Source organism: Phoxinus phoxinus (assembly GCF_949152265.1).
Source record: "Phoxinus phoxinus genome assembly, chromosome: 15".
Taxonomy (NCBI): Eukaryota; Metazoa; Chordata; class Actinopteri; order Cypriniformes; family Leuciscidae; genus Phoxinus; species Phoxinus phoxinus.
In genome coordinates, this window is record NC_136890.1 from 30,067,920 (window position 1) to 30,079,730 (window position 11,811).

The 11,811-nt window shown below is 36.6% G+C and overlaps 1 protein-coding gene across 4 annotated transcripts in view; it reads right to left on the minus strand.

Annotated features, from left to right (window-relative positions):
- The window catches only part of otud5a (OTU deubiquitinase 5a), a 28,631-nt gene extending 17,648 nt beyond the window's left edge, over positions 1–10,983 (minus strand). For 2 of the 4 annotated variants that reach the window (XM_079636786.1, XM_079636784.1), the window contains exons 1-2: positions 10,094–10,983; positions 6,590–6,683 (exon numbers count right to left, since the gene is read on the minus strand). In XM_079636786.1, coding sequence (XP_079492912.1) covers positions 6,590–6,683; positions 10,094–10,675 — 676 coding nt within the window. In that variant the 5' untranslated portion in view covers positions 10,676–10,983. The remainder of the gene's footprint in view (positions 1–6,589; positions 6,684–10,093) is intronic. The other 2 variants (XM_079636787.1, XM_079636785.1) reach the window with 1 other exon arrangement.
- Positions 10,984–11,811: the final 828 nt, after the last annotated feature.

Here is an 11,811-nt window from a genome sequence, read left to right on the forward strand (position 1 = left end):
GGGGGTGGTGAACTTTCCTTTTAAGTACCTAAGGGCAAGGTGGGGAGAAGGCACCAATGAATCTGGAGAGGAATTTCAGCCCCACCTTCGCTTTGAGAGCGGGCTAGCATTTCCCACTCTGTCAAATCATGTTATGGCATTTATGGCATCTGCTCTACAATCACAACAAGATGACGAACAACAAAACGAGAGGAATGCAGCCGAGCTGTCCGTCAGGGGTTCGCGGCAGGGCACAGGCTGTATTGTTTACTACCGAAGCAGGTATCTGGAAGTGATCCCACAGTGCGTGCGGGGGGAAATAAACAGGGCTTACATTGGAATGCACTTTGCATATGCCGGCGATTTTCATATAAAGCTTCGCCCATGTGAGGTTAGGGTTAGTATCGCCCCAGGTGAGGCCGTTCTTAGCCCTCCGTCTACACTCTGATCTATCTAAGGAGAGAGCCTCCTTAGATAGATCAGAGACAATTTTGCTTGTTCCTGAAATAGCAGCTTGCATGAGGGGAAAGTGGAAACAACAACTGACTTGACAAAAGGAAGTACATATATTTAAACTGAATTCTGAGGAAACGGAGTGAACAAAAGAAGCATAGATGAAAAATAGAACAGGGTTTTGTTGCAATACCCTCTACAATAGTTTTATAAAATAAAACAAAACAAAGCATATAGGCTTTGCATTACAGTGACTTTACCATGGTTAAACTTTTAAAAAGCATCAAATTCACAACATAATAAATTACACAGAAGTTCAATAAACAATTACATTTATTAGTGGTGTTTGCAAAGGCAAGCATAACTATTATGATTGCCCATACTTAAGATTAATGATTTAAACAAACTTAAACTGAAGGAGCAACCACCTACCTTAGCAGCAGTGTTAGTTTAGTATTATTTAAATACTATTATTGTATTTATTCATAGTTTGAATTAGCTTTAATTTGTATGTAAAAAAAATATATATATATTACAATTTCTTTTCCACTTTAAATTGATTTTAATTTAGTTTTAGTAATTGTATTATTTCAACTTATTTCAGTTAGCTGCCAAGACAAGACAGCATTTCTGATTTTAGTTTACAGTTTTTAAATGTACGTTTTTCATCTAATATTTATATATTTTACTTTATTTCAATTATGAAATCCATTTTTAATAGTTTTATAGTTAACAATAACAACGCTGCTTCACAACCACCATTAACCATTCCCAACATCGAAACATGATTTTCTCCAGTATAAACAATTAGTCTGCGAGGTAAAAGAGTTGATTAGAATAACTGTAGGTAGATAAGTAAAATTCAAATGATCTGAGGCTACAGGTGCGCACATATCAGCTATTTTACAATGCCTTTGAACGTGGATCCTCCAATCAGATTTTAGAGCCGAAACTCAATGCTTTTTGAATATTTATTCAAATACGTCACAAAATAGATGTCACAGCCAGACTGTTATAGACCAAGAAGAGAGATCAGCGCACATACTTGGTCACTGAGTCGGGCACTTTTATCCCTCTGTATCGAGGTTTGCTCGGAAAGAGGGAGTCTTTGATAAAATGCACAGCTGGCACTGTTGCATTTCAGAAGAAATGTGCAAATCCGAGCCAAAAGCAAACAAGTGCACTGTTACTCGAACAAACATTCAACTTCCTCCAGAGTAGGATTACGATCTACCATGTAACCTTAATCTTCAATGGAGACTGGAAAAAATAAAACATTTAAATGCGCTCCCATTACAGTACAAGAATCTGCACCTTTTAACCTGCTGAACTGTGGACAAGCGTTCACATCAGATGGCTGAGCTATTTACGGACAAAGTTTGGAAAATACATTGGTTAAAGCGTTTTGAAGAGCCTAATTAATGTTTGTTTAGCTGGCTGGGTCAGGTCACCCCGCTCATAAGTGTAAACAGCCAGTGTGTGTGTGCTGGTAATGGTGTCAACTGCTTGCCTGTTCACCAGAGTCCAGGTCGAGCTCTGGAAAGAGGGGCGGTGCTCTGGATAACCAGCAGAGCAGCACTGGAAATGAGAGAGAATGCTGGGAGCTAGGGCAGGGATCTAACACATAACACTGTTTCCCACGCATCATAAAGGAGAAGCGCACTCCCAAACACAAAACCCTGCACAACAACTACTAGAATACATGCACAGAATACATGCTGCAATGTTTTCGTCAGGATGTGGTGATTCAGACTTATTCACAACAAAACTGTTTTCATACTAAGGACATGGCCCTATACAACCACACTAAAGCTGGGTATTACAACAGTTGTTGAACGTTGTAGATTGGTGGATGCATCTTATTTTCAACCAAACCAAATGGCAGATATGTGAAACCACAAAACCTTTTGAAACTTTTTCTTTGTAATACCAAAACTGAAACCACAGGCAGAATTCTCACTATCAAACAGAAGACACAGGTGTGTGTGTGTGTGTGTGTGTGTGTGTGTGTGTGTGTGTGTGTGTGTGTGTGTGTGTGTGTGTGTGTGTGTGTGTGTGTGTGTGTGTGTGTGTGTGTGTCCATATGTCCGACTTGGCGCTCATTTTCTGTAAAAGTGAAACATACTCCCCCATGATGCTGTGAAATGTGACGGGTCTGATCAGAAACTCCGTCAAAACCAGGGGACACTCATTATTTCCAGATACAAATTGTAGGCACGTGTGCATTTCTTTTGCTTTTGTTCCAGTCGATTTGGATAAATGCATCTGTTAAATGTAAAAAGTCTTTTGGCTGGATAGTGAAAAAAGCAGTCCACAAATGTGCAGCATTGCATGGACATTCATTCAATACAGTTTCCAGCTTGGAAAAGGTTTTAGACAGAATGTCCAGACCATAAAATATAAGATAGGTGGAAAATAGTAGGAAGGTGTGTTTAAATGTTCAACTGATGGTCTATAACATTACCACAAATTACCATGGATAGACTTCTCAGGATATAAACCACTGTGAGATAAAATACCTTGGAAAATCATTTGCAAACCAATTTGCAAAACATTGCATAAGCATTTGCACGCTAGCGCCACAAGCCTCTTTATTGCAGAATATAAACTACGAATGTCAGGATTGGTTGTGCTAAACATGGGAAACTGAATTTTAATTTGAATCGAGTCATACAAGGTGACATGTAGAAATCATCTAATTCTTCAAAAGTCACCTTTTTCATTAGTGAAGCTTTCTACACCAAGCAATTTATAAATAAATTAAAAAAAACTTTCAACCGTTCAAAAGTTTGAGGTCAGTAGGATTAAAAAAATAAAATTAAAATAAATTAATACATTTACTCAGCAAGGATGCAATAAAAATAATCAAAAGTGACAGAAGGATTTTATAAAAGATTTAAATTTTACTGTAAAGTAAAAAGACATTTATAATATTTCTATTTCAAATAAACGCTGTTCATTTCAACTTTCTATTCATCAAATAATCCTGAAGAAAATGCATCACAGTTTCCTCAAAAATATGAAGCAGCCACTAATGTTTTCAACAGGTGTAATGATGCTGAAAATTCAGCTTAGCGTCACAGGAATAAATTGCAAATTAAAATCTATTAAAATAGAAAACAATTTATTTCAAATTGTAATAATATTTCTGATTTTACTGAATTTTTGATCAAATAAATGGAGCCTTTGTGAGACTTCTTTACATTGAACGGTAATCTAAAGTTGTTTAGACATACAGGATTGTAATAGATAATCATGGGAAATAAGCACTGCTCTCCTGACCTACCTTTTCATAATATGAGAACCAAAACAACAACAAAACAATGAGGATGACCAGGAAAATAAGGGCAAAATCTGATAGCAGAGATCTGGTTTGCTACTGCCTTGTTGACAGCCAAAGACTAATTATTATGTGATGAGAACGATCTAAAATTCACAAACAACACGCCAGCATACAAAATTAAAGTAAAGTATGGGATTATAAGTATGCAAATTATGGAAAATAGAAAGATATATTTGTTTATATTTTAAATAAAAGAGTTACAAAAGGAGAGTTTGGATGCTCTGTGCCGACTCCTAATTCTGTGCAATAAACATAATTCTGCAAAAAGCAGAACTAAAATATACCAAGTTCCACCTAAACCCCTTTTATAACAAGAGGATCTGATGCTGCTTTGGTTATCCATAAATGGACTGCAACATTAGTGTAGTCTTAAAGGAACAGTTCACCCAAAAATAAAAAAGAAGCTGCACTTAATGGTCATTTAAAGCTACATTTTAGGAGCAAGAAACTAATGTCTTAGATTCAGATTCATAAGTAGATTTATAAGCCACAGGGTCACTTTAGTATACCACCACAATAATAATTATAATCTAATACACATCCATATCTATTACTTCACACCAACAGCGTCCTGTAAGAACCTATCCTATCCTGGGTTATCATGATCCCACTGGCTGTGAGAGCCTTATTACCATCGGGCCAGTTATATAACATGGATTGTTTGACTCGAGTGATTGTTTGGAGATGGATAGTTTCACACCTGCGGTGCAAGAACTGTGGCACAGTGTCCCTGATGGGAATGCTTCATGTAGGTCAGCACATCACATGCCTGTCTATCAAACCCTGCATACAACTCACACAAGGAGAGAGGTATGATAACAAGAGCAGGGGAAAGATTCACGAAATAAACGTGTGCAACCTGTGCATGAAGGAGAGAGAAAGAGACGGAGCAAGAGAAGGAAACAGAGACATGAAAGAGAGAATGAAAGAGGAAACAGAGAGTTGCAGAGAGAGTTGCTGAATGCTGAGGGAAAAATCCCAGTAAACACTGTTTAATGTATATGGTGTCCACTAGATTAAACAAATACACCGTTACAGAAAGTGAACGACAAAGAAATACATTAATAATTTAGTTGTATGCTACCGAAAAGATCTGGACTAAAAAAATGCTAAAAAGATACTTGGCGTTGCACCACTTTCGTCAGTCATGTTGAATTTAAGCGTCAAAAAGAAAACCACTTTGACATATTAAGTGGACAGTCATGTAAGATTATGGGAACGGGTCAAAGGTGAACCCTCAGAGTGGCTGGGGTGAAATTAAAATGGCTTTTAAAGACCTGTGCACTGTAGTAGACACCACTTCAGAGGGTGCATTCGTATTCACCATGCAAGAAATGCAACAAACAGAAAAATTCAAGAAAACGAAACAAACTGCACATTTAAAAGCTGAAACTGAAGAGTAATACAACACTACTTTCACAGTATGTGAAACTTTAGATGTTTTGACACAAGTGCTTGACTGCATCCTTCACTTGTGTAGATGAGTAGCGCCATCCAGAGGCATGTTCTGGTACAGTACTGTCATCTACATATTTCCTATTAGCATTGCTGTTGTTAACAAACCAATAATATATTATTCTGCTTAATTTTATGCTTCTAGCACACTGCTTAAAGTCAACATAAAATCAACCCCTTTTCATTTTCTAAAATGTTTTCCTTAATGTTTCCATCAAGGGGAAAACATAAACAGGGAAAATGCAAGTTTACGGTGGAATCAAGCAGAATAAGATCATGAACATGTATTAAGAAAAAGATGGTCCATTTTAGCTTAATGCATCATGCCAGGTAAACTATTATTATTTGTTAACAACAGCATGTAAATATAATGTAATAACAACCATTTCAAGCTGAAGTTTGCTACATTTTTCTCCAGCAAATGGCATAATGTGTCGGGAATACAAACAGTTATTTTAAATCTTTCATTCAATTTTGTGTACAAATGTCTTAACTTGCAACATACTATTGTATATATAAATAAAAAATCCTATATACACACAACCATTTAAAAGCGTGGGGTCAGTAAGGTTAAAAGAAAATGTTTGTTTTTTCCGCAAGGATGCATTAAATTAATTCAAAGTGACAGTAAAGACATTTATAATGTTACAATAAAATAACTGCAAATAAATGCAGTTCTTTTGAACTTTCTATTTATCAAAGAATCCTTAAAAAAATATGCATCACAAGAATATTAAGCAGCACAACTGTTTTTAGCATTGATAATAATCAGAAGTTTCTTGAGCAGCATTTCTGAAGGATCATGGGACACTGAAGGCTGGAGTAATGATGCTGAAAATTCAGCTTTGCATCACAGGAATAAATTACATTTAAACAAATATTTAACTATAGAAAATAGTTATTTCAAAACTGTCATGATATTCCACAATATTACTGATTTTTACCAACCCCAAACTTTTTAAACGCAGGTGTATTAAAAAATCTGATGATAATACTTCTGTTTAATTTGTTGCAATGGAAAGGGAAGGTTAAGTTAAGCACATTGCAATGTGAGATATAGTCATTTGCTTTGATGCAGCACATTTTACCAAACGTAGCAGGTCATTTGGGTATTCTATATAGAAAATGTACATACTGTGCAGATTATGAATATCACAGAAATAGTAAGAGAAGTGTGTGAACAGTCTACGTCTTACAAATCCTACCATACAACAAATTAAAATGCAAGATGGCATTCTGCCAAATTGACAAGGACAATCACCCAGGTTCTACATTATTGCCAGTAGATGACCTAGATAACTAGATAATGGATTTTTTTACTTTGAGTGAACAACATCAAGTGGTTAATAATGTACCCACCAACAGCTCTGAAGAGGCAGGCACCATCTTCCTTCATTTTTTTGATGACAAATCCTTTCTTTTCCTGGAGTGCTTTTTCAAACCAGTGTTCCTGCTGTAACAGAGGCAAAACTTCAGGACAGACACAGTGGGGGATCATTATTACGTGCTTGATGATAAACAGACAGACTTCTGATGCTAAAGTTATTGTTAGTGACATTTATCTTATGCATTCACAGACTGTCAACAGAGCATCACAAAGAAGTTCTAAGATCATCACATTTTAGGCTATGCATATTCATTCCTAGGGCTGGGTATCCATTCACATGTTCCAATTCGATTCGATTTCGATTCGCAAACTCTCAATTCGATTTTCAAATTCGATTGCGTAATTAAAACAGAATACAACTCTATTTCAAATGCACAATGAATAGACAGGATTTTGATGCAAGATGAAATATTGATGCTGAAAATTGGACGAGTCAGAACAGTGGCACGCCTTGATCAAACATAATCAGGTTATTTTATGATTAAGATTAAAACACATAAATCTCAAAGCATTCGCTGTAACATGCAAGCCTATGAACAGTGGAGGAAAACTAATACTGACTTTTGGGTGATAGATAAATAAATATGGGGGGAAAAAATAGATTTGTGGCCTTTGAGAATCGATTTTGAATCGACCACATAAAATAAAATTAAATAAAAAAAAATAAAAAACGATGAATCGAAATCGATTTTTTTTGCCCAGCCCTATTCATCCCATTACAATTTCCTCAGCCTTGGACAAATATGTTCATATTTAATGGGGTTAATGATTGCAATAATCATACACTATAAGCAAAGAATTTAGGCATAATGTTTAATATTAGTGAGCCTTATGTCTGGGTAAAGTGAGGTTCAGATATGAGTCACAGGTAAATCTGGGCTGCGTTTCTCAAAAGCATTAAAATCATAGTAGATTGTATAAATGATCCCACCAGTCTGATCTACTTAGGCTTATGATGCTTTAGGAAAATGCAGCCCAGTTCAGAGTCAGACTGCAGTCCTGAAACCCAGAAGAGAATTAGCATTTTTTGAACCATTGCTTCTCTCAAGCATTTCCAGAGGTGGACAGAACGAAGTACATTTACTTGAGTGCTGTACTTGAGTGCTGTACTCTTTGAGTATCTGTACTTTACTTGAGTATTTTTTTTTCTTTCTGGAAACTTGTTACTTTAACTTCACATTTCTGTCAAGGTCCTTGAGTAGATGTTAGTCAGGGCATCATTTTTTTCGTCTCTAAAACGTGATTGTATTTGTGCAGGTGACAGACAGCCAGTAATCACTCTTGTATGGTCACGTGTCGTGAAGTTCGGCGACTAGTACGATTTCTCTCTTCTAGTAATCTGTGAGCGACAGTATCATTGTCACAACTAATGGTTTGAAAGCTTTGTTCACGGCAAATAAGTATTTCTGTTGTACTCTTTGTTAAAGCAGTATTGCTGTAGTCATACAACTATAGTTGTGTAGCTGGGGTTTGTATTTTCTGATCAGTCTGTATTTACTGACCACTTGATTCAAATCTGCATAAATGGATACACACATAGATGTGTACTTCTTTTGGTGGGGTGGTAGTAGGAGTGTTAAATAAATAAAAATGAAGATGATTATTCGGTTGTTTAATTTCTATAGTTTAATTCCACAGATACTACAAACTGGTCAGTGTATTCACTAGGTTGCTTCAGAGGCATAAAGTACTATAACAATGCAACAATAATAAAACAATGCATTGACATTTACTTTTAAAAACAAGTACTTCTGTACTTTTACTTAAGTAAAAAAAATCGGTCTTTACAACTTTTACTTGTATAAAAGTCAATACTACACTAGTACAGTAGTATCTGTACTTTCACTCAAGTAAGGAAGTTGTGTACTTTATCCACCTCTGAGAATTTATAATGGGTTTTTGGAACAGCGGTTTTAGACTTATGAATAAAATTAGGTCTGTGGTTAGCAACTTTTTAGTGGCTTAAAATTGTAGGTCCCACTTTATATTAAGTAGCTTTAAGCACTATGTACTTACATTGAAATTAATAATTTGATACAATGGACTTATTGTGTACATACATATTTTTACATTGTACTTATATTTTTAAAATACCCGCATGTAATTACAGCTGTAATTAATGTATGTAATTACATTTGTAATTACACTGTTGAAACTTCCTTTACACCTTAACCCACCCTTATACCTACCCATACCAGCACACCTGTCCCTAACCTTACCCGTATCACACCTCAACAGCAGAAAAAGTGTTTTACAATAATGCATGAACACAATAAGTACATTGTACTTATTTTTCCATGTAAGTACATAGTACTTAAAGCCACTTAATATAAAGTGGGACCAAATTTGGAATATAAAAAAAATACACTAAATCATAATGACCGTTTATAATGTGTATTGTATAACAAAACTACATTTTCTTTTTAAAGAAATTAATACTTTTCTCAGCAGGGATGCATTAAATGAAATACAATGTGACAGTAAAGACATTTATAATGTTACAAAATATTTCTATTTCAAATAAATGCAGTTCTTTTGATCTTTCTATTTATCAAAGAATGCTGAAAAGTGCATCACGTGTTGAAATTGCAAGAATGGCATGTGATTGTCTTGGAAACAACAGTTAAAATGCATAGAAAACCCAAATCATGTTTCACAATGCATATAATTTTACAGCAAAAATGTTAATGACTTTATAGCAGGAATTTTTTTAAACGTTTATCCTAAGGTTTAACCATAGACTGTAAAAATAAAAAATAAAAAAATAAAAATATATAGGGTGGTTTACCCCATTGAGGTTCAAGTCAACCTTTGCAACCCATTTTACTGAAGAACACATATATTAATGAACACATATTTCTGAGTAAAACAGGATGTGGATAAGAAAATGAAGGACATGCCTTGGTTTTATCCACTGGGAATTTGTGGGAATTTTACTAAACGATATCATGCATTGAATAAAAATAAGGCAGAAATTAAATAGGCTTAATTTTACTTTCAGGTAGACTTTAAAGACTCCCTTTTCTAAAGAGCCGAGGAGATGGAGCTCAGCACAGATGTGCCTCAGTCTGGACCTTTATGTGGACCACATTTACACAGGCAAATTTGATCATTTTAAAAACACTTGTTTCCTGGCAAGACAAACCACTGGAAAACAGGTAGAACATCTTTTTACTGATCTTCAGTCTTCACTTATATCTATTTAATTTGTCTATAATATCTATAATTTTGTGTTGTTCTGTCTATCTTTATCTATCCATCCATGCATATATCTATTTACAGTAGCCTATACCTGTCAGTTTCTATTTGACAGTTTGTCTTTCAATCTATCTATCTAACGTTATCTATCTATCTATCTATCTATCTATCTATCTATCTATCTATCTACACCAGTGTCAGACCACGTGTCACATATTTAAATAAAAAACAGCATGTCAATGGTTCTTAGCATTAGGTGACATCATCCATCCACACACCTGTTCAACAGTCGCTGGATCCTCTGACTGTAGTCTGGAAGCATTCTCATACTCATCCTCACTGTTATACCCGCCGGCTCCTTCTTCCTGCTCGGGACTGGGACCCCCTCCTCCTCCTCCTCCACCACCACCTCCTCCCCCTGTCGCCCCGGGTACGGTCCCTCCACCGGCCACCCCACCGGAGCAGGTCGCCTGTCTCCTCCTCTTACTGAGCCCAGGCCCCGAGCAGCACCCTCCCATCCCACCTCCACAGCCCACCCCACCTGACAGCTCAGCCCGACCCCCGGACACACACGCCATCCCTGCCGCATCCCCGGGGCCAACCGGAGACCCGGCGCCCACCGGCGGAGGAGAGGCCTGCTGCGGCCGGGAGCTGGATTCAGTTCGCCTGTCCTCTCTGGACGCCGGCGGAGCGGCTTGATAAGACCAAGGTGGCGGGGAAGCGCGAGGCCTCGCACCCGATCGGACCCCGTGGGAGTGCTGGTGCTGATGCGGGTCGGAGCCGGTCCTGCGGTCGGGGTCGTCGGGGTGATCAGACACACCGACCGATGAGTTCGGCTTCTTCTTCGGCAGGATCGTCATGACCGTTCAGGGAGGGTGTCCGTTTTAACGACTCCAACCGCGTTTTAACATTTAAACTTGAGCGTCTTTTAGTTCGCAATGTTTGCTCCTTTCAACCTGGAGCGAATATAATTCAATAGGGGGTGGTTTTGAGGGTAAAACCAGCGGATAACAGAACAAAAACAAACCGTCTTCCGTCCCTCGGTCCTACTGTTGCCACACAACATCAACATACAGCTGACGACACCGGCACGTCATTTCCGTCTCGCCGCTCGTTCCGCCTCTCCTGTGCTCTGCTTCAGAAGCTGTCAGTTGAATCATTCATTCATTCATTCATTCATTCATTCATTCATTCATTCATTCATTCATTCATTCATTCATTCATTCATACATTCATACATACATACATACATTCATACATGCATATATACATAGGCTACATACATTCATGTATTTTCTCTCTCAGTAACTAGAGTCCACATATGGACTATAATCTGTTTATTATGAATGTTTATGATTTTATTCAATCTAAATAAAGTAGTAACAGTATAATTAAAAATACTATGTGGACTCACGGGCAGCCAAACAAGCACAAATAATACCCTTCATCTTCAAACAAAATATATTATCATTTAAAAAATGTGTTTTGACATGTGATAGTCTTGTAAACAACAGTTAAAATGTTAACCCAAATCGTGTTTCATATGATATTATTTTGCAAAAGTGTGTTTATGAATTTATAGCTGTGTAAGATATATTCTAAAGCAGAAAAATAACCAAGTTTAACCCATTAAAGTGCAAGTGTTCAAGTCAACATAAAACATTTGTTACCTTCGGTTGTATAAATTATCTTTAAAATGTTATGTGCTTTTGAAAATACTGTCTTTTAAATAAATGCCTCCCTTCATATTGAAATCACATTCATGTTTTATAATGCAATGACATTCCTACATTTTAAGTGTGGCCAGTGTTCAAATACTTCTACTTCAACATGAAAAACACTGAAACAATTGTGCTTTGTTTTCACTTTGGTCATTTTAGAATCAATCAAATACTACAGATGCACAATCTATTATGTCTCATATTTTGTGTTTGCAAATGATAAAATGCTGTTATACCTCCTCAACCTTGTTTCTGTTGTATTAAATAAATAAATA